The sequence below is a fragment of the Canis aureus genome, chromosome 31 (assembly GCF_053574225.1).
Source record: "Canis aureus isolate CA01 chromosome 31, VMU_Caureus_v.1.0, whole genome shotgun sequence".
NCBI classification, from domain to species: domain Eukaryota; kingdom Metazoa; phylum Chordata; class Mammalia; order Carnivora; family Canidae; genus Canis; species Canis aureus.
The window spans coordinates 38,306,220-38,329,690 of record NC_135641.1 but is presented as its reverse complement, the minus strand read 5'-3'; the positions used below and the strand labels follow the sequence as shown (position 1 = coordinate 38,329,690).

Genomic DNA, 23,471 nt, shown 5'->3' with positions numbered 1-23,471 from the left:
GCCAGCCCAGTCACTGGATGCAACCCACCGTGCTTCATTTAGACTCTTTGTTGGCCTGTAGATCTAGGGCATATATTACCAGCACTTCTTGTACTTACTCCAGCTGGAAATGGGGAGTGAATGCTCTCCTTTTTCCCTCTTCCACCTCTGACCCTCCTTTAGGCCTTTCTTGGTGTTCCTGGCCATCTGCCTGACATCCAGAGTTGCCTGCATTCTGACAAGACAGAGTGGCTCACCTAGCTTCAGAACAACATCAGAAGTGCCAACACAAAGTAGACCAGATACACTATCCAAAATACCCCTCCGTGGTTATTCCAAACCAGGACTAAGCCAGGAGTTGTTCCAAAAATATATCACTATATTTTGGCCTGAGTGTCACTTCCCCACTTGGCAAGCTAGGGCTAGAGAAATTGGAACAGAGATTTCCTGTTAGCCTGTCTTATATTCTCTCCTTTCAGATATACATCTTTTACTTGTCCCATCTCTAATATGACACAGTTGCCTCAGCTTTTACAATTATTGATAGCGTATCAGAAAGGAGCAGAAGCTCTACATTTTGTCTTTGATCTGCCCCAGAAGAATTTCAGCCAAACTGTTCCCTTCACACTAAACAAATGTTATTCAGTGAATAAATGATCAGCTCAATGAATATTCACTGTATATTTGTACTTTCATATCGTGGTTCACAGAACTCCCTCACTATATGTATTTTCTCTTTTTCTTGGCTTGGTGCAAGTGTCCCCATCCTTTGGGGTCACCTCAAATCCCAAATCTCAGAGTGTCCGATCCCTATCCCAGTCTGCTCAATGCTTTTTGTCAATCAACTATTAAAGCAGTCACTTTTTTGTTACTCATTGTGGTCAATCAAAAAACTTCCTTTAACGAGTGCCAAACCATTTTATTGTAAAGATACCTTGCCTCTAAAAATAGATGGGAAGTTCCTTTGGAGCAGGAAAACAGCCTCCTCTTATAATCCCTGTGTTGGGCTCCTGCCTGTAATTTACAAAGGATTATCCTCTATTTAAGATTGTCTTTCTTATCCTCAAAACCAGAGTAGGGCAGAAAAGTAGCCTTATTTCAGTTTTCAAAGCGATCAAAAATTGAAGTACGGGGAGCATAGGTGATTTCTTCAAGGCCATATCCTTGATAAATGAAGAAGCCAGACTAGAACTAAATATTCTTACTTCAAAGCCAGTGACCCTTCCACTACAGCATATTCTTTTCCACTTTTTAAAACCCTTTTAAGCATCCGATAAAGTCTTTCATGAGCTGTAAGGGCTCCATGAAGAATGAGTGGATAAATGAATAGATAGATGGTCTTTTCAACTCACCATTCAAACACCTAGTTAGAAATATGCCTAGTTGATATTTGCTTCAGAGTAAAAGGAGTCTTCTGAGAGGATGGATGACATATATAAAAACAAGAGCATTAATTGTTGAATGCATAGATCAACATATGAGCATGGATCATTGTAAGAAATAACTAGCAACAACTAAAAGTCTCAGTGCAAACGATGGATTCCACTGTGTCATGTCAATATTTCTACGTTTTTGAATCAGACTGTTCACAGACTTGGGTAAATGGGCTCATTTACAAATGATCACCTTCTGCTCTTGTGCCTTAATTTACCCTTAACTTATTTGGATACACTCGTGGGCCGTGCCTTGTGCATGGGCACACTTGTCGACATCCAGAACACATCCGGATGACACAGTCTCACTGATGGCATGATCAACTTCCCTGACCCAGCTCTCTGAGGGATGCTTTGAGGCATTTTGAGTAAGTGCATACTGCATGAAAAGAAGAAAAGTTGTTTTTGCAGCCTGAGACCAGATCTTCCAGGAACTGGCTTCTCCAGTTCCTGGAAGGTTTTGAAAATGTCAGGCTATCTGTACATTGCCTTTCTGAGGGGTTGGTAGGGATTGCAAAGTATTATCACTGCCACTAATTTACTTTTCTGACAAAGAAAGGTTGTACTTAAAAATGTGGAAAAAGAGAAAGAAATCCTAATGATAGGTTCTTGAACATTATCAGCATTACTGTAAATTAGCTTTTGTGCTAGAACAGCCTATTTGGTGCCAGGAACAATTCTAAAGCTTTACAATACAAAACGGTGAGGTTTTAACACAATGCGGTCTAGACAGAACTTGTGCGACAATACAATCAAATCATTACTGTAAAGTTAAAAAAAAATAAAAGATGCAAAATTGCTTTTAATTATTTCTTGGTGCCAGATCCCACCCCTCTAAACGAAGCTATTTTTCACTGTTATTTTTTCTGTCCCAGAAGATTTTTTTTTTTTTCAAGTAACTACCCTGGCCACAGGCAGTGATTTAAAATACTAGGGTTGAGGCTACAGTTTTACTTGTGCCCAAATTCAGATTGACCATCAACTTTTCAGCTCAGCTCTGCCATTGCCAGTTCTTCAATATACCTGTGTTGGGGAATTTAGACCCACAACGCTGCCAAGACCAGGGCCAATTGTTTCATAAGTTGGCAGGCTGGAGCTCTGCTGCAAGTCAGGACAGTGTCCTAGCAACCAAGTGACTCACCTCCTAAATTATCTCATTATTCTCTTACCCTAAATTGGGAGAAAGCTCATAATTTCCTTCCAATATATTTTCCTGCCACAGTGTAGTTTCTCTTTTAATTATATGCAGGAAAGAGGTTTTCATTGTGGTGGTGGCTTGCTTTTCCTTACCATTCAGGGCCTTTTAAAATAGAATACATTCTTCAATGAGTATATGTGTATATACACATATACATACACACACACATACACATATAAATTAAAATTTCATCTGTTGCTTCCTTTAATCTCTATTTTTTTAAAAATATACATTTTTTTTTGTTGGTTTAGGACCAGTTCCAACTTCCAATCCCCAATTTAGATTACATGCTCTGAAACTAACTCCAAACATTTACTGAGTTTGAAGGTCACAGTGCTATTGATTGATTTCTACTTATAATGTATGTTGTCCTAACATGAGTTGTGCTTTTTTCTATAACTTTGGGCTAAGTCCAAAAATGCAAGGATCAAAGCATCTGGACTTGTTGCTTTCATGTTTGGCATATAAAGGGGCTGGCAGTCACCAATGTGGTCTTGGCTGGGCCCTACTTGTTTTCATTCTCTGATGTGAAACAGTTGGGAATCACAGACCCTCCAACAACTAGAGTGGACTCAATAAAAATTGGCTTAATAATCTGCCAAGCATTTGGAAGTGCCAGTCTCCACAGTTTTTCAGCAGTTATTGGCCATGACATGTTTCTTTCTCTTTTTTTTAAGGAAAGAATTTGCTGTGAAATTAGTTTTGAGATCAACATTTGAAATAGGTAAACTATTCATCTCAGTAAACTGACTTTATCATCTTTGATCTCATTTAGTTCATTATTTTACATGTTCTATTTTTCTGATGTGATGGTTTCTTTTATCCGTTTGTCTGTTTCTCATGAAAATCAAACATGGAATACAACAAATCACGGCGAGGGCTTAAACATTTGACCATTCTATCGAAAGTCCACTAATTTAAGAAAGTTATCTAGTCATTTTAAACTTTCCAGTTATTTAGATATAAAACATCCCTTATTAAATAATTGAAATCTGACTCCAGTAAAAAAAATATTGAACATATTTATAAAGCACTATCAAAATGCCAACATTTATTTTGATTAGAGTGAGGAATTTTCCAAGTGGATTTTTTCCTCCATTAAACTCCAGGGCAACACTATTCTTTGCATTGAATTTTATTGCTATGAATATATTTCAAAAGGTGGAATTGTTAGCCAAGGCTTGTAAATATTTTCGTTATTTACAAATTTCATTTGTTTTCAAACTCATCATCCATTTTTACCTTTCTTTACTGCCCTGCTTTCCACCAAAAAAAAAAAAATGTACTTAACATACATTTGCTACAGATTATTAAGATATTCGAAAAGAAGGCTGTGCCAGGATAAATTTACTAGCATTGGAGATGAGGGGGAAAGGAGCAAAATTGGGAGGGTACATTAATATATTTGCAGCTAAATTAGAGTCCAAACTTGAATTTGAACTTCTTAAGACATTGCAATCAGAAAAAAAGGAAGCAATAATAAGTTTAAAAATTAGAAAAGAAAAAATATTATGATTATTTGTTAATCATGTGTGTACTTTAAAAGTTTAAGAAAATGAATTCAACAGCTTCTCAAGCAATAAATGCATTTGTTAAACTTGTTGAAGAAATGTTAATATTCTGAAATCATGCTAGACGGATAAAACGGCATGTTAAAAAAGACAATGCACACTCTTTTCACAATGATAAATTATAGCAACTCAGAATGAATATAGAAGAATAAATTAACAGGATGCATAAGATCCGTAAGAAAAAAATCATACGATGCTACTGAGGAAACAAAATAAGATTTAAATAAATGGAAATGTTTATAATATTTTCAAATAGAGAGAGACAGCATCTTGAAGATTGTTCCTTAATTAATCTATATGTTTAATGTTAAATTCATAAGAAAATAATATTTTCTGGAAGCAGACATGCTGTTTCTAAAGTTCATGTAGAAAAATAAACAAGCAAGAGGAGGAGGAACCATTCTGTAAAATGAAAATAACGAGGGACCACGCCCAATGTTAAACCACATTATAATGCTATAATAATTAAAACAGTGTGATGCTGGCACATGACTAGACAGGTTGATTAATGGAACAGACCTAAAAGGCCAAAAATAGACTCAGATATGGATATGCATTTGGTATATAAAGGTGGCTTTGCAAATTAGTAAGGAGAAAGGGTTTATTCAATAACTATTTTGGAACAATTGAGTAAACACCAGGCAGAAAATGAAGTTGAATCCCTACCTCACATGCTACATCAAAATGAATTCCTAAATGCATCAAGCACTTAAGTCTGGGCAACTCGGGTGGCTCAGTGGTTTAGCGCCGCCTTTAGCCCAGGGCCTGATCCTGGAGACCCGGGATCAAGTCCCACATCGGGCTTCCTGCATGGAGCCTGCTTCTCCCTCTGCCTCTCTCTCTCTCTTTCTCTCTCTCTTATGAATATATAAATAAAATCTTTTTAAAAAACCCACTTAAATCCATAGGAGAATGTTTTAATAATCAGAGCGGAAAAGGGACTTTTCAAGTCAAATGTGACTCTAGAGGCCATTAAAAAAAAAAAAAAGACAAATTCAACTTCACAAGTGGAAAAGAATTCTGCATAGACTAAATAAAAAAAAAAGCAAAATACGGAAAAGCTAGGAATCCATAAATTATATAAAAATAAAGGAATTGTGAGGCATCTGGGTGGCTCAGCCAGTTAAGCATTGGACTCTTGATCTCAACTCAGACCATGATCTCAGGGTTATGAGATCCAGCTCCTACAAGCCCTGTGACAGCCTGTTTTTTTTTCCTTCTCCCTCCGTCCTCCATGCACTCATTATCTCTCTCTCTTTCAAGTAAGTAAATATTAAATAAATGAATGAATAAATAAATAAATAAATAAATAAATAATTTTTTCTCAGCTATGAGTATTCCTTTGAATAATTAGGAAAAAATGAACACAATGAAAGTGGAGCAAATAATGTCAGACACTGTGGGTAAAGGGAAAATAAATGGCTATTTAACAAAAAGATTTCCAACCTTATTTACAATGACAAAATTTTAAATTAAAACTATATGGGGATAAGCCTTTTACTTTTCAGTCTGGAAAACAAAATCTCAAAGCTTGATATGTCTTAATAAGAATGTAGCAAAACCTGCTTTTTCATGAATTGATGTCAATAAACTGGAACAATTTCTGTGGCAAGCAATTTGACAATACCCAAACTTGTGTAGCCCTTTGACCAAGCAATTCTGCTTCTGAGAATTCATTGCAGATATGCATGTTCACACACAGAATGACATTACCTCACTAGTTACTGCAGAACTGTCTTTTACCAGAGCATTAAAACAACCTAACTGGACTTTAGTGGGCGGCAAGAAATAAATTATACCATATCCACAAAGTAGAAGATTATGCTGCTGTTAAAGGATGTGGTATAAATTAGGAATTTTACTTTTCTCACACAGAAGCTGTCTAGTGCTATCGCACTGACACCATTTATGCCAGCAAAGATCCAGACTGCTGCTTTCTTTCTCCCAATTTTCACTGTGTGACTTACCACTTACTTATTACAGATGGCTGTCCATTTTCTTACATCTTAGTGATATTGTAGACAGAAAGAAGTGGAATTGTGTAATCTGTAAGGTTCCAAAAAACATTCCTAGAAGCCCTATGAGCTTCTGCTTCCCTCTCATTGGCCAGAACTGTATTGAATAGCTGCTCAAATCACAAGGCATCTTGGAAATATTGCGTTTTAGCTGGGCATATATTTACCCAGAACAGAATGAGCTTCCATTATGTGGAAGGAGAGATTGTCAGGGATTGGGCAGGAAAAGTGTGTGTGTCTGTGTGTGCACTTGTGTGCACACATGCATGTGTCCACATGTGCATGAAAACGCCCTTGTGCACCACATGTATGCAGTGGATATGTATGAGGAGAAATAAGAAACAGGTGGTTTTAGCTTCCTCTTAGGAGGAAAATTTAAAAATAGGTAAAAGTAGAGATTCCTTTTGTTGTATAATCTTGTATAATTTTTGAATTTTGTACTTCAGACATATATATATATTTTTTTTTTTCCTTCTCTTATCCACTTCATTTTGCGGCTTCTTCTTTCTGGTATTTTAGTTTTTAAGAATTTAACCTAAACATTTTATGACTATGTGAATAATAAATTCTTACTATCAGAGATTAGGAAAGGAGATAAAGGACAAAGAAGGAAAAGATAACTCCAATAACTCCAACCTCCAAAAACTATGGTTAACATTCTCATATCTTTAGTCTTTTCTCTAGGAGATATTTGTTCATGTATGGATATTATATTACATGAATAATTTCATTTCCTAATTTTTCCTTAATGACATATAATAAGCATTTTCTAGTGGCCACCAAACACTTTATTTATATATATAAATTTATTTTTTATTGGTGTTCAATTTGCCAACATATAGTTATTTATTACAAAAATATTTTAATGAAAAATGGTACCTCCTTTTAAAATGCTTTTCAATAAAACTCTTCAAAATTTCAAATTTATGTAATTTTTTTTTAGATTTTATTTATTCATGAGAGACACACAGAGAGAGCCAGAGGCACAGGTAGAGGGAAAGCAGGCTCCCTGCGGGGAGCCCGATGTGGGTCTGATCCCCCAACCCAGGATCCAGGATCACACCCTGAGCCAAAGGCAGACACTCAACTGCTGAGCCACCCAGGAGCCCCTAAATTCACATAACATCTTAATCGAATGCTTTAATATTAAAAGTGTAATACTACCATATAATTTGCACCATTATAAAAATCTATTAACCTCTTCATGGACAGAAGGATTTGGGGTAAAACTTTAGTTCTGTGGGCAGTATGGCTCAGAGGAAATTAGTGGCAATTTCTCTAGCTTCTATTTTCTCATGTACAACATGGAGATAGGGTTTTTGTTGGAACATTAAACTAGATAACGTATGTAATACATCTAGCATAGTACCAGGCGGGGTAAGTGTTTCATAAATGGAACCTACTATTTCTATGATTCTCGTAATAATTACTATTCCTGAGAATATTCATATGAGGCTGTGTATTTTCTCTCTAAACAGTGTTAAAAGGAATGATGATATAAGATTGGGCAGCTTAGAAATAGTACAATAACAAAACTATCCTAAGGAACAATAGCCTATCTTATGTCTTAACCAAAATCTGAGAGCATCATAGTTTCTATGAATTTTATATCATATGATATGAGTATTTAAGTCACTGTAAAATGGATATATCCTCTATGTTGAACATTATTAATATTAGATTCTAGACACTGCATTCAAACAACTAGTCTTAAATACATTTCTACCATTTTAAAAGGAAATTGAAGTTTCTGATTCAACTACAAACATGTAGACCTTAACTTTCATTGGCAATTTGTTGCAAAACCGACTTTCCAAAAAGTCAGGATGTGTCAAAATATAGAATTTAGTAGGCCCAAAGTTTAAATACCATTATCGGAATATGTCCCACAACTCAAATGCAAAAGATTATGATTGAAGAAACCCTTCATATTGTTAAAATTTTATACATAAAAGACTAACACCATTTATTAAGCAGTTGGCTCTCTTTTGCAATCTATTTCCCACAAAAGAAACAAAGATTTTTCTATCTTCTGAAAAGACATTTTTATCTATAAATGTGAGAGAGGAAAATCAACTGAACAAGTAGGTACCTGGTGACCAGGGAAGCTCAAACACTTTTGTCATCTCAGCAGCTGCACACTACACTCATCATATCTGTTCTTTTGGGGTGGGAGGGAAGATGAAATATTCCATGTCCTGGTTCTTAAAGGTGGCTTGCAAATAGTGAAAACTTTTTAAAGTTAAACATCTGAAAGCCAGGGATCAGATCTACCCTTATAGTGTGCCCTGTTCAATATTTAGCACAGTTGACTTTCAGGATCTTACTGTTTTTCTTTTTTAATTAAATATATATTGAACTCGAAGAGTGTCTAATATTGATTTAATTCTGCAAATGTATGAGGTTTCAGAAATCTTTGTAAATCAACCATATATTCGAAATTCCCACTTTGGGAATTGGAAATAGCATTTCTAATACATAAGCAAAGGCAACTGAAAGAAAGACATTTGATTTACCCCAAGGCTCTTGAAATGTTAGTGTCACAGCTTTAAAAAGTAACAGAATTTTAGTCAGTTGTTTAGAAAGGTTGTCTTTAACTCTTGGCCAAAATATGCAAGTCTTGCAGTTTTCCAAACCATTAACTGTATCAGCAACACAGATACATGGGGAGGAATGCTGAGACCACAAGGGGTTGAATATGTTTCTTTGTGCTCCCTTACTCGGTGTCCTTCCCTAGCATGGCTGTGTCTTCCACATTTCAGTTTTTAAGATGTTCCTTCCCTTAGCTTCCCCCCTCCTCATTCCAAAGCCATGCTGGGGAGGGCTCTGAAGAGGGGAGGGACTGTCGTAACTACAGTGTGCCCCAAGCCACAGGAAAGAAGCAGCTAAATAATGATCATTGTGAGCTTTCTATCTTTGCATACTAATACTGATGTGTATTGTGGGTTTTTTTTTTTAAGGTTTTATTTATTTTTTCATGAGAGATGCAAAGAGAGAGGAAGAGACGGGCAGAGGGAGAAGCAGGATCCCTGGATCCCTCCAGGGAGTCCGATGCAGGACTCCATCCTAGAACCCTGGGATTAGGACCTGACTTGAAGGCAGATGCTAGACCGCTGAGCAACCCAGGTGCCCCAATACTGCTGTTTCTATAGTAAACATTGTGGCATTCCTTTCAGATTCTTCTAGTAGGTAAAAATTTAGGATAGGAAGCATTTCTTTCATCATTTCTTCAAAGCACCAGCAAACTTTTAGGTTTTCACAATTTGCACATATAATCCTTGAAACGAAGAGAGGTACCTCAGTGAGAGAACATATGTGAGAAATAGAGAGGGGGCCGGGGAGGGAAAAGGGAAGAAAACAATGTTAGGTTATACAACTCTTGTATCCTTAAAGACAGCTTGGAGACATGGGAACCATATGTGAATTTTTAGCTAATAAAATAAAATGCCAAAATGTGGTGGCTAAAGCTATTGCACCCAAAATGTAATTGGACATATGCTCATTTACTTGCTTATAATCAAAACATTAAAAAAAAAACTGTTTTGAACTCAGGCTAGGTGTAAGTATTGGACTAACTTGATTTATGTAATTATCTCACACGGAAAGAATGCATTTGTGCCATGGTGTTATTATTCCATTAAGAAAAGTAAACAATGTATAAGCTGGAAGAGATAATACTCAAGCAAAACCAAAAAGTTCCTATTGCCTATGTTGAAAAGAGGAAAAGAACTTATTAATTTCACACTGCAACTATTTTCCAGTGAACATGTTATTTGGCTGGTGTGCTTGCTGTAGATTTATCATGTTCACGCAAATGAATGTCAGTCTGTTTAGGTAATCAATGCAAATTTCATTTCGTTAGTCAAAAATAACAACTTTTACAAGTCTGGTGAAATTGCCAGAATGTCAGGCTTTGGTTGCTAAACTCAGTTTATGTATGGCACGGATCTAAATTTCTCATATGAATTCATTCAAGAATACCAAAATAGGATTGGGTTTCCCTTTTCCAAAGGCCCTTTTTGGTTGGTCAATTTCATTTATTCACTTATTTGTTGGTTGATTAGTTAGTTGGTATATGAAGCACTTAGAAAAAAAGCACAGTTATTAAAAAAAAAAAGATGTGATCCTGAAATAGGTTATATACATAGACATTAATTAGAGATTAAATATGGTAGAAAAAGCAAGATAAAAATCAGATTTTTAAAAAGTTAAACAATTACCAGGGATAATAAGAAATTTGACTCAATAATAAAAAACTATTTACATGTTTTTATTATCTCAGAAAACAATTTAAGTAGGAACTTTAGAGGAGACCAGATGACAGAATTCAATGGAGAAAGTTAAAACTCAAATTTCCTTCCTCAAAACAAGGCAACGTAAGAAACTAAACACTTATGAAATGTGTACAGATGTTTGCGAAGCAACTTTTCAGCCCATTTAAGAACATAATCCAACCTGAGAAATGGTGGCAGAACTTGACAGTCCACTGTGCCCACATGCTTCTATCATGTCATGTCATGAAACATCTAAATATATGGTTGGCCAAGAATTCACAAACTATTTATAATCAATAACTTCTTGAGTACTTATCCTATATTTATGATACTAAGAATTATTACAGGGTGAAGTTTGTCAGCAAAATATTTTAGAGAGGGTAAGTTGGAAGGTAGATTGATGAGAGGCCAGTGGTGAGGAGGACATGTCCAGGATGTGTGACTGTGGAAGCACAATCATAAGGCTAGAGAAACAATGCAGATCTAGAAAGAGGAGCATCAGGAGACTAGAGACAGACGTGCATGTTAGAAGGCAATGGTGGGAGCCTGGGTGGCTCAGTGGTTGAGCATCTGCCTTCGGCTCAGGGCGTGATCCCACAGTTCTGGGATCGAGTCCCACATTGGGCTCCCTGGGTGGATCCTGCTTCTCCCTCCGCCTATGTCTCTGCCTGCCTCTCTCTCTCTGTGTCTCTCATGAATAAATAAATAAAATCTTAAAAAAGAAAAACAATGGTGAAAATCGAGAACGTTTTAAGGTGTTAAAAAGAAAAAAAAATTCTATTGAATTGAAATCCTAAAATAAAGTTAGTTGATTTGGTACTTTAAATTCTGTATTGAATTTTAAATTGTATCACATTTGTGTTGAATTTTAAAATCAATACAGAAGCTTTTAAATACATTTCTCATCATACAGCTGGCTGGATATGAGGAATAAGCAGCAGGGGGTTTATAGAAAGAAGACATGTAGACTTACTGTGAAGGCATGTATTGGTTTGTGTCAGGTGTAGTGGAAGAAGGGACTCTGTGCTCTATCGTGCACCCATTGAATTAGAATTGTGTCCTCATGGCATCTAGAGCACAGAAACTCAACTGCTGAAGAGTCAACTGGTGGACTGGAAAAAAATGGATCAAAATAAATTAGGAAAAAAGAATCACAAGATCATATCAATGTAGAGCAAAGCTGAAGACAACAGAATAAGAATGAAAATGAAAAGTAAGTTTATTTAAATTTTCTCTTTCTATAAAACAAAATCATGTCCTTAGGAACAGAGGGGAAAAGATCCTTATTCAATATTGGAACCAGCCTTGGAGTATCTGTATCATCTCTGAATTTAAAATGAAAAAGGGAGTAGATCTTCCTAAATCAGCAACCAGTGACCAGTGTGTCAACTCTAAAGCTCCAACAAGAAATCCTCAAAGCATGTTCAGTGTTTTTAAGCCAAGTTTACTGATTGTTGTTCAAACTTCCAAAAACAAGCCTTGAATATAAATGACATATATTGAAATATATAAATAACATATATAAGTATATATTGAATTCTTCCATTTACTAAATGCTAATTATATGGCAGGTCAATATGTCAGGTGACCTAATTATATCATACTAGTTAAGAATATGAATTTTCTGGTCACATTACCTACGTAAAAATTCTAACTTTGTCATCAGTAACTTTGGTACCTTCGGCCAGGTGTCCTTTCTCTCAGTCCCCTCATCTTTAGAATCCAAATAATAATATTTGCTTCATACCTCAAAGGACTGTGGTTAAAATCAGTTGGAATATTACAAGCACAATGCTTAGAATACTGGCCAACATATAATAAGCACTCAATAAGCAATACATGCTAATCCTCACAATGCTACAAAGTCATGAAAATTGAAGCTCATAGATTTTAAGAATTTTGTGCAAGTTCATCCATCTAGTTAGTGGCCAGGCTGGGATTTTAACCCAGATGCGTCTGGCTAGCCGGTCTTCACAGTGCTTCATTAGTTCGTATTCACAAGCTGGACCTCTGTCTTACCCTGCAATTGGCCTACCAGGTGTTGGGACACAGAAATGGGTCAGCCTCACAGAGCTCCATTTCCCCACCCCCCGGGGCACAAAGACTGTCAAACATTCCTTACTCTCCCCTGACCTCTGCAGAATTCAGTGAACCTAATCTACAGATCCAAAAACTCAACTCATTAAAAAAAAAGAGAGAGAGAGAGAAAGTTCAAATTTCTTCAGAAAACCCGGAATGGCTCTTCAGTTTGTTTGTTTGCTTAGGCTCATGTAACCTCCCAAGGAAAACATTTCAGATTTTGGAGAGAAGTTGATTTTTGGTGCTAAGAAAAAAATGACATGATAACTGGACAGAGTTGGCTCCAGAGAGGGCAACAGCGTATAAAATCATGAGACACTTCAACCATCCTGTTAAGGTTAGAAAAATCCATTACCAAGTTGTAGAAGGAAAACAACTTGCGGAAATATCATCGAGGGCCGACCGTTTCCAATCACTGGTACTCCATTCATTATATGCTTGAGTGGTTCCAGGAACAACAGAAGACCGTGCACTGTTACAATGCCAAGGACAAGAAAGGCAACTCAGCCTGTCGGGCTGACTTCCCCTCACAGCAATCCGAACATTTCAGGCTTCGCTTCCCTTGCCCAGATGAGTTAGTCACTAGGGAAGTGAAGCCATGGCCAAGGACTCCTTTCTCAGAGAAGACTCACTGCTCTCTTGTGAACTGTCGCCTGGTTGCACATTCTTCAGGCCTAGCACACACAGGCTCTGTTTGGAAGGCACTAGAATGATATGGCAATCCATCTTCATTCTGTCTTGCCTTGGTTCTTTAAGAGCTTACAGCAGGGGACCACTATCTTCATACAGTACCACTAATTCTTATACCACCCCCTCCAAAACTGTCGCCCTGTTTAGATAAGGAAACAGACGCTCACGATATTAAGCTTAAAGGAGCAATTGCTAGCCAGCAAAAGAAATGGGGCTTGTACCCAGGTCTGCAGAGTTCTAAAACCCATGACCTTTCACACAGCAGTTTAGCATGGTTCGGTAGGATGAAAAATGCAGAGTCCATAGTAGAGTGTAGGAAAAAATAAATAAAAATTTTATTGGAGCAAATCTCAAAAATTGGTGCCGTTGAAAAAGTGGAAAATTTCCATGAGGAGAGCGTCTGGGTAAGACAGAAAAAAAGAAAGAACGAAAGAAAGTTTGTCTAGTAAATATTTTATCACAAAAGAATGGGTGGGCCAAGGCAAGATAGAATTTCGGTTTGCCTGGGGGGTCCCATATATTAGCTCTAAGCAGACAAATGGTCAACAGCCAGGATGAATAAAGTATGCAGCCGTAATGAAGCATTATTTTTAAATTCCTATTTGACATGCTGATTCGTTTGTATTCAATTCAGACTTTCAGACTGAAATAGTCATTTTTGCTGGGCTTAAGCACACACATCTCAGACTTACTTTGTAAATTTAGTGATATGTTTATGAGTTAAATTTATGGTGGGACCTTAAACTTGGTGGAGAATCTTTAAATATTAAGTCTGGGTATTGTTTTGAAGTGAAGACCCTGATATTAAGGCTATATTATTTCTAGGTACCCAAACCATACATCCAAAAATAAGAAAGCTAGTTGCATAATCTTGAAATGGCATTATTTGATTCACATATTTGGCAATGATTGCTTAAATATGTTAGAGACTTTTGTAGAAAGAGTTAGCAACTGGAGTTTATCACATAGGGGTGCCTTAAAAGCTCGCCCCCTACAGTGAAGCCCAGAGCTTGTATTAGATGGCTCTGTACCTTGTGTGTGTGTGTGTGTGTGTGTGTGAGTGTGTGTTTGTTTTTGTTTTTTCGGAGAGAGAGATGGGGAGGGGCAGAAGGAGAGAGAGAGACTCTTAAGCAGGCTCCATAACCAGCATGGAGCTCCACTCGGGGCTTGATCTCACAACCCCAAGTTGGCCTTTTAACCCACAGAGCCCCCCTGGCACCCCTAGATGCTTATATTCTTATCACTGGTTCCAGATTGAACCGTGGTTAATTTGTCCCTTAGCATTTTTGTTCTCTAAGAAAATACTGTAACTTAGAATAATAAATTTGGCTTTATTGATTCACTTTCTATTTTCCACTCTTTGTAGGGTTTTGTCCTAGTATCTCCAGCTCAAGAAAGAATAAATTTATGCAGGGCTTGAGTTAGGGAACAGCTGGTATTGAAAATGTTTCTCTTCTTTAAGCCCTCTCCCTTTCTTATCCAAACAGAGAAAAGACAGATCTGTTTTTTCCTACTCAAAAGGAGTGGAGTGAAATCCAAGTCCTCCAAAAAAGAGACGGAATGCTGTTCTACCTCACTACTCACTCCTACTCCAAACTTTAACTTTTGGACTCACATCATTTTTAGAATGTTAAGCCATTTTTCAAAGACATTAGACTCCCAAGAGGTAGGTGAGGATTAGTTCCAATTTAAGCAAAATTTAGACACATGGATTTTAAAAAACAAAACAAAACAAACAAGCTGGATGCTCCTTTTGTCTTCCTTTTTAGACCACGAAGTTACGACATTGAAAACAACCCAGAGTGTTCACAGCATCGCAAACTGCACTCCTTCCACCCTCCAGTCTTTCGAAAGGAGGTTTGGGAAGACATGAGCTGTTGAGAAGTTGCCAGTTAAGAAGTCAGTTTGGAAGCCACTTTAAACCAAAGTTGCGTAATCAGAACTGTTGGTCTTAAGTATGTGTTTGAGTAATGTATTAAATGGCATTAACATGGACAGTAAAACTCTTGCATTATTTTCTTCCCTGGAGGCATATAATGCAAAACTTCATTGACTGGAGCCAGTTTGGTAAATGGGGCAGAAAATGCCTGTAGAACTGATGTAATGTTACAAAGAAAGCGGAGCATAAGATGGCATATAAACTCCTAATGGTATTGTTTCCTAGATTCTCCTTGTGCAGCAAAGTGAGTATCGTTGCTGCTTTTAGGGGAACAGCCCGATTACAGTTAAGGCACCAAGGTATACGCTGCCTGGCACACATATGACTATGGGGCACAGATTAGAATTCATTTCATCGAGCTTTAATTTCATGTTCAGCCCCTTAAAAGTTCTATATCTTTTAAATATGCTGCCAGCAACCTGTTATCTGGTATAATGAAAAGCAGTGTAACCACTCACCAAATAAAATCCCATATAAAATCTAAACCTCAGTTTCACTTTTCAGGCACTGGTTTCATTGCTTCTTCCACCCACCCCTTTCTCTCTGCCAGAGCCTCTAATGAGCAGCAATTCTGGCCAAATTCTGCCAAGTGTGAGCAGGTGGGTTTGATGGGATGTGAAATGTAGTTTGCCTCTAACAAGACTACCATTCGCTGGCAAGACCACATGGATATTAGGCAGAGAGCGAGAAAAATCTAAGCAGATGTTTACCAATAAGAATGAAAATGAAGCATACCGTTCAATAATACTTCATTTGAATAGTGCTCCTTATACGTCACAGCGCATTTAAAGAAATATCTCTGCTAGGATTTCCTTTGTACTTGTTAAGCGTAAAATAAGTCGATTTCTAGAGAGAGGAACACAATTCTTTTCATCTTCACAAAGCCCAGAATAGCAGAAGATGTTTGGATGACATAACCATCCATTCATCCTTTCATTCATTATTTTCAAAAAAAAAAAAAAACAACTGAGAAATTCCAAAATAATTATTTCTACTTATTTGGTAGACAAACCAGTGAACATAACTGTGAGGTTTATGGAACAAAAACAAGATTATTTATTGTTACTTTGATTTGACTATCAAGTAATTTTCTAACAGAAAGACCTAATATTTTCATAGCTAATACCATATATGTTTGGTTTAAATTATGCTCTATATATGTTATGAGAAGAAAGAAATATGCTAAAGGAACTCAAGGCTGAATGTGAGAATCAAAACAGATGACGTGATATGGAAAGCATTTTGAAAGTGGTGAAACATTTCACAGACTTACAAGCTTATTATTATCTTTAGAGGTGAGATGGCGTAGGGGAGAGAGTGGACAGAGGGGGAAGTCAGGTACAAAAACTTTGCGACTAGCCAGTATGTGGAGCTGTGCAGGGCATTTACCCTCTTAAAGACTTAGTTTCTGTTTATTTAAAAATTCCCTGTAATAACTGCCCCATCCATCCACCACCCAAGCTTCTTGCGAGAGTCAAATGGATTTGAAATCACTCTTTTGAACTGGAGAGCACAATAAGTAATTTAGAAATCTGTGAAATGTGTTCTTGATTATAGTCACTATTGAGGAGAACTACAGCACAATTTCAGAAATAAGGAAATTTCGGGAGCCCATTTTATACAAATTCAGGAGTTCAAATACTTTAGAAGCTTTCGTGTATAAATGTGGTTAGTATTAATAAGAGACTATCCAAAAAAAAAAAAAAAGAAAAAAGAGAGAGAGAGACTATCCAATTAAAGCCTTTGGACCTAGAAGTGTAAACACAAATACAGTTCACAGATTTCTTAATTGGCTTGCTATATTGGAAATAGCCACATTATTTTTTTTAACTTACATTTTTCCTTTTAATACAAAAGAATGTGTGTAACATATGCATTACAAGGTGATATAAAATACAATAAGAAATATGTTATTAAGCCCAAGAATGTGCCCAAAAATGATGAGCCTACAAACAAGGATGGACGTAAAAATGTGTATATGAAATGGAGTCATGGTAGAAATAGGGGAGATTCTTATAAGGGTTTAACTGAAAAGAATTAATACTACACAAGCGACGACTAAGACTTTCCATATCTTCTCTATCTGCAGTTCACCCTTAAACAACATGGGCTTCAACTGTGTGGGTCTCCTTTTATGAGGGTTTTTTATAGTACAGTACTGCAAATATACTTACTTTCTCTCCCTTATGATTCCTTAATAATGTTTTCTTTATTCTGGACTATTTTACTGTTAGAATACAGTACATAAGGCATAGAACGTACCAAATATGTGGTAATGGACTGTTCATGCTATCAATAAGGCTTCTGGTCGCTGGTGGGCTATTAGTAGTTAAGTTTTGGAGTCAAAATTCCACGCAGATTTTCAGCTGGATCAGCACCCCTCACCCCCACATTGTTCACAGGTCAACTACCTTGGTGTTGTCAAATTCTTAGTTTCTGCAATTGAGCGGGTACAACGATGTCTATCACATTTCATCTTAATTTTCATTTCTCTTATTACTACTGAGATTGAACTACTTTTCATAATTTTGCTTACTAAAACAATCTTTCCTTTCTTTTTGTGAAACTTCTGTTCATATTATTGCCCAGTTTCCTGTAGAGTAATAGTATTGTTGACTTAGGAGGTTTCTTTTTAATATCGGAGGCAATCACACTCTTCTGTTGGTCATAAGTATTGCAAATATCTTCTCAGAGCTTGTGACTTGTATTTTTGTATTTTCATTTTCTTTCGAGGCACAGAAATTGTTAACGGAATCATAGTCATCAATCTTTTCTTCGTGGTTAGTGCTTTTATGCATTATTTAAGAAAGTCTTCTTTACCCTGATTTCAGGGTGATCTCTCCTATATTATTTTGAAAAATGCTTACAGTTTTATATTTCATATGGAAATCTTTAAATCATTAGCTTTAATATGATGAGAGGAGGGCCCTAATTTAATTTTTTAATATAAATTGACTTTTTAAAGCTACTTTTATCAAATAGCCTTTCATTTCCCCAGTGATGTGCTATGCTATATTTATCAAGGTTTCTTCTGTGCCTGTTCTTTTATTCTGTCCTGTGGTCAATCTGTGTATCCATTGTGCCAATACCACACTTTCTTATTTATTAAGGCTTTATCTTAATATTTAATATCCAGTAGGACAAATCACCCCTCTTTATTCTTCCTCATGAATATCTTAGCTAATGCTGGCTCTTTTCTCTTCTATGCAAATATTAGAATCTGATTTAAAAATCCTACATAAAACTTAGAATTTTAATCAGAATAGCATTAAAGCTATAGATCAGTTTGGGGACATTTGATATCTCTATAACATTGACTATATCTAACTAGAAGGTATCTCTCCATTAATTTAGGTGTTGGTTAAATTATTTGAATAAAGTTTTAAAATATTATTACATTATGTCTTGCACATCTTTTGTTTGATTTCCCCCAAGAGATTATAGCTTTTACCACTTTTATAAATGGCATTTAAAATTTTTTTCTGAGTTTTGTTGCTACTCTAAAAATACTGATTACTGTATATTAATTTAATATTCTGTTAACTTGGTATGTATAATCATATTATATTCAACAACTCATGTTAGATTCTTTTGGTGTTGTTTCTTCCTTCTGGTGTCTTTAATGTTTTTTATTTTCTTAGAGGACCATCAGGGATGGTTGAGGCCTCTAGCCTATTATAAATGTAATAAATGTAATTTTTTGTAAATACCATAATTGTGCTTAAGAGGAATGTATATGTTATAATTTAGGGTATAATCTCTACTATATCGAATTTATCAAAACTTTCACATAAATATATATGTTGTATCTAATCAATCAAGTCTCTTAAAAATAAATAAAATAAAATAACATCTTTTACTATCAGCCTTTTTAAATCTTTATGCATTAGGAGTGTCTCATAAATTCTATATAGATTTATTTCCTTAATTCAATTGGAATTATTTGGCCTTTAACTGACAAATTATAACTATTGACATATTAGTTAATATAAATTTTTATTTTCATATTCAGATTTTCTATCCTTTTTTCTCCTGTCTTGTCTTTTAAAAATTGATTGGTAGAAGTAGAAATTTCTATTATTGTTTTCTTTTTTTCTTGCCCAGCTTTGGACTTTGCAATTTTTTTGACAGATTTTACTTAACAAAATCTAAAGTTAAACAATGTGTTAATTCCCACTCTTCAACCAGAAACATCTTGAATAATGTGTCTTAACCAGGTCTAGTTAGTCTGTAGTCCATATAATTTCTTTAGAGACATTTATCTAGGTCTCACACAAACCAATAACACATGCTATATCATTTATTTTGAAGAATAAATGAGGAGTATTATGGCCTGAATGTTTATGCTCCCCCCCAAATTCTTATGTTTAAATCCTAATCCCCAATGTGATGGTGCTAGGAAGTGTGGACTTTGGGAGGTGATTAGGTCATGCAGGTGCAGCCCTCATGAATGGGTCTAATGCTCTTTAAAAAGGACCCTAGAGAGCCCTCTTGCCCTCGTCTGCACTGTGAGGATATTGAGGGAAGAGGGCCATCTATGATCCATGAAGCAAGCTCTCACCTGGTACTGGACACCCTTATCTTGGATTTACCAATCTCTAGAGTTGCAAGAAATAAATGTTTTTGTCTTGTTTTGTTTTGTTTTAGCCACCCAGTTTATGGTAGTTTGCTGTGGCAGCCTGGACAGACTAAACCGAGAAGTGAAAACATGGTGTTTGCTTGAACTAGAAACCTTGGCATATTATAGCATAGATCTGGAGATTTTAAAATAAGGGTTCAGATTCTGGTTTGACACTTGTTATTTGACTTTGAACAAATTCCTTGCAGCCTCTAAGTCTAAGTTGTTTCTGTTAAGTATGGTGGGAGCAATATTATCTACTATGCAGTGTTAATTTATTTGTTCACTTACTAATTGGTAAATATTTATTTGAACTAATATATGACTGATCTTGTACTAAATATTGAGTATGTTGTGATAAACAGAATGCACTTATTTCTTGCTCTCATAAAATTTCTAGCCTTGGAAATACAGAGTTAGAAGATCATACAGATAATTGAGACAAATTCTCAGAGTAAATTGATATGCAGTAACATAACAGGCTGTTTAATGATATTGTATATAAAATGTATGGAATTTAGTGAGCATGCAGTAAGTTATGATAGCGTTTTTATGAGCAATAATTTTCCATATCCTTGAAGTGACTAACTTATAATTAATATGATAATACATAAAAATCTTAAACTATGTGTTATAGGCAGTATATTTCTCTTTTTTTAAAGATTTTATTTATTTATTTATTTATTTATTTATTTATTTATTTATTTATTTATGAGAGAGAATGTGTGCATGCGTGGGGGCAGGACAAGCAAACTCTGCACTGAGTGCAGAGCCTGGGTGCGGGGCTCAATTCCATGATCCTGAGATCATGACCTGAGCCAAAACCAAGAGTTGGACGCTTGACTGACTGAGCCATCCAGGTACCCCAAAGCATTATATTTTTCTTAATGTTGTAAAAAAGCATTGAGATTTGAATAACAATCTGTTTTTTCAAAAGTAGAAGTCAGTGCATGATGATATTGGTCAAATAAACTTTCACTAATATATTTTTATCATTTCCATCAACAGTATAGAATTGTTTTCTCTACCTTTTTTAAAGGAGCATTTTCATGTCTATGTCTATTCATAGTTTGCAGAATTTATTATATTGTTTTTTAAAAAGATTTATTTATTTTTTTTTTTAAAGATTTTTATTTATTTATTCATGATAGTCACAGAGAGAGAGAGGCAGAGACACAGGCAGAGGGAGAAGCAGGCTCCATGCACCGGGGGCCCGATGTGGGACTCGATCCCGGGTCTCCAGGATCGCGCCCTGGGCCAAAGACAGGCGCCAAACCGCTGCGCCACCCAGGGATCCCAAAAGATTTATTTATTTATTTGAGAAAGAAAGAGAGCCCAAGTGGGAGGGGTTGAAGGAGAGACAAAGAGAATCTTAAGCCGACTCCCTGCTGAGCATGGAGCCTGATGTAGGGTTCAATTTCACAACCCTGAGATCACAACCTAAGCTGAAACCAAGAGTCTGGCTAACTGCACCATGTAGGTACTCCTGTTTTATTGTTTTTTAATTGAGCATTGCCATTTGTTCATTAAATCATTCAGTAAATACATATTATTAGACATTTAGTATGTATCACATATGTGTTATGTTAGAAGTCATGTGATACGTTGTGGTGGAATTTGAGAACTGAGCAGTTAGGAGGTAAAGGTAGCCCAGAAAAAAGGAATATGATATATTTTATGCAATTTATCAGATTGAGTCATGCTACTTTGTTTTGTTTTTATTAAAACAGAATAGAAATAAATTAATTCATGTATTCATCACACATTTATCAAGTGTCTGCTATGTGTTAATATTGCCCAAGGTTCTGGAAATACAAAAATTAGTAAGATACATTCCCTGTTCTGTTAACTGTTAATTGGGAATTATTGATGGGTGTAACCCAGTGTGATTTAGAAGATAAATATAATCCAGTAGGATATTAGGTATTAGGATATTTTATTACAAAGATCCTAAAATACTTTTCAGACCAAGAGAAATGTGTCTCAACGCAATGCACACTGTTTTATTCTGACTTTTTTTTCCTCCTGTAAAAACCAGTCTAAAATGATGTGTTAAAACCATGTGACAGAAACCTGTTTTTGCAAGGGACTTGAGAAATATGCATTATGCTTATGATTTGAAAAAAGAAATAAAGAATATTTTAAAATCTGATACTTCTTGGTACATTCAGTATTTTGTATCCAATTCAATCAGTGCAATCTCGAATTTATCTATGATTTTAGTTCACACATTTTAAAGAAATAAACCAACAGTTTTTCAGGGCAAGGGAAAGAACTCTCTGTACATATCAACTAGGTATTAGAGCTTTAAAGTATTAGGAGCCAAATCCAGCCTAGTCATGACTTTATTTTTCAGGAATTAAAATTCACTGGAATATTTGACACTCAGCATGTATCAAGTCCATCCCTTAAAATGAAAATTATTGGCTGACCAACTAATAATTGGATGGGCCTAACAGTACAAATAATGACTGAGAAGACTGAAGAGGCCAATCCGAAAGGGTAGACATTCAACTTACAATTATTTCTTGAGTTCTCTGCTCTGCATATATGTAATGAAAGTTTTGCTACATTGTGTTTGTTTTGGATCTAGCCATATATGGGTTGTGGTTCTTTATGGAATCAGACAATTAACATAATAGCCTTAAAAAGCTTTTAAATTAGGAAATTAGAGGATTGATAATGCAATGACTGTAAGGTATTTTGACGTTTAAATTTTTATTTTCATTAAAACTACCTACATTTTTGTTTTGGTTATTCTATTTTTTTCACTGAAGATGGGAAGTTTTACAGAGTCAAGGAGAGCTAAACCTCTTGTAGCAGTTTTATTTTCCTTCTAAATGAAGTATTCATTATGGCTAGAATTGGTGGCTATGTAAATATAATACTTTTACTTCTTATTAATGTAGGGTACATCAGGAAAGACTCAACAGTTCTGTTTTTTGTTCTTGTTTTTCCCCCCAAATGCTATTTGAAAACTCCAGGATAGTCAGAGTCTAGATAAAGGGATTTAGTGAAATAGATTTCAAATTGAGCCCCCAATAATTTTTTCTAACGTTAGGCACCCTTCCTCATGCCAAAGTAACACTAACAACAATAAAACAAGTTTTAATCAAAATGTTAATAGCAAAAGACTGCAGATTCCTGAGACTTAGGTGTGAGAAATGTAAGAATACAGATCTGAACATATGAGAGTTTCTAGATGATACCTTAAAGATTTGGAATAGTCTTTCACCTTAGAATGAAAGATGTGACTGAGACTTGCTATTCTCACCGAACTGTTCATCTTTCTTTCCTAGGCAGGCAGACTACATTTCCCAGCCTTCCTTGCAATGTTCTGTGGATAGAACTAATGTGAGCCATTTCTGGAATTGGCCTGTATAGTCTTCCTGCCAATAAACCTTCATTCTGCCTCTACATTGTTCCTCTCCATGTGAGGGCTGAATCTTGAGAACTTTAAGTACCCAGAGGGGGGCAGAGCCACACAAGAGCAAAGCCGCAAGAGAGAAGTTTTTCTTTGAAGGAAAGCCAGACATTTTTTTTTTAATTTTCTGATATATTCTTTAATCGAAATGAGAAAAAATAAGAAATAATAAGAAAATCAACAACATAATTTTTAAAAAGTGGACAAAATACTTGAAGAAATAGTAAGAAACAATAAGAAAATCAATAACC

At 35.7% G+C, this 23,471-nt stretch overlaps 1 protein-coding gene across 12 annotated transcripts in view; it reads left to right on the top strand.

Annotated features, from left to right (window-relative positions):
- LOC144302674 (uncharacterized) overlaps nucleotides 1-23,213 on the top strand; it is a 33,629-nt gene extending 10,416 nt beyond the window's left edge. For 3 of the 12 annotated variants that reach the window (XR_013369670.1, XR_013369669.1, XM_077880232.1), the window contains 5 exons: nucleotides 3,288-3,334; nucleotides 14,727-14,905; nucleotides 15,009-15,194; nucleotides 22,153-22,298; nucleotides 23,096-23,213. Coding sequence is in view for 1 of the 12 variants with exons in the window: in XM_077880232.1 (XP_077736358.1) it covers nucleotides 3,288-3,334; nucleotides 14,727-14,905; nucleotides 15,009-15,029 (247 nt within the window). In the remaining 11 variants the exon portion in view is untranslated. Of the gene's footprint in view, nucleotides 1-3,287; nucleotides 3,335-9,156; nucleotides 9,323-11,544; nucleotides 11,684-14,726; nucleotides 14,906-15,008; nucleotides 16,190-22,152; nucleotides 22,299-23,095 lie in introns of those variants that run through there. The other 9 variants (XR_013369671.1, XR_013369667.1, XR_013369662.1 and 6 more) reach the window with 7 other exon arrangements.
- Nucleotides 23,214-23,471: the final 258 nt, after the last annotated feature.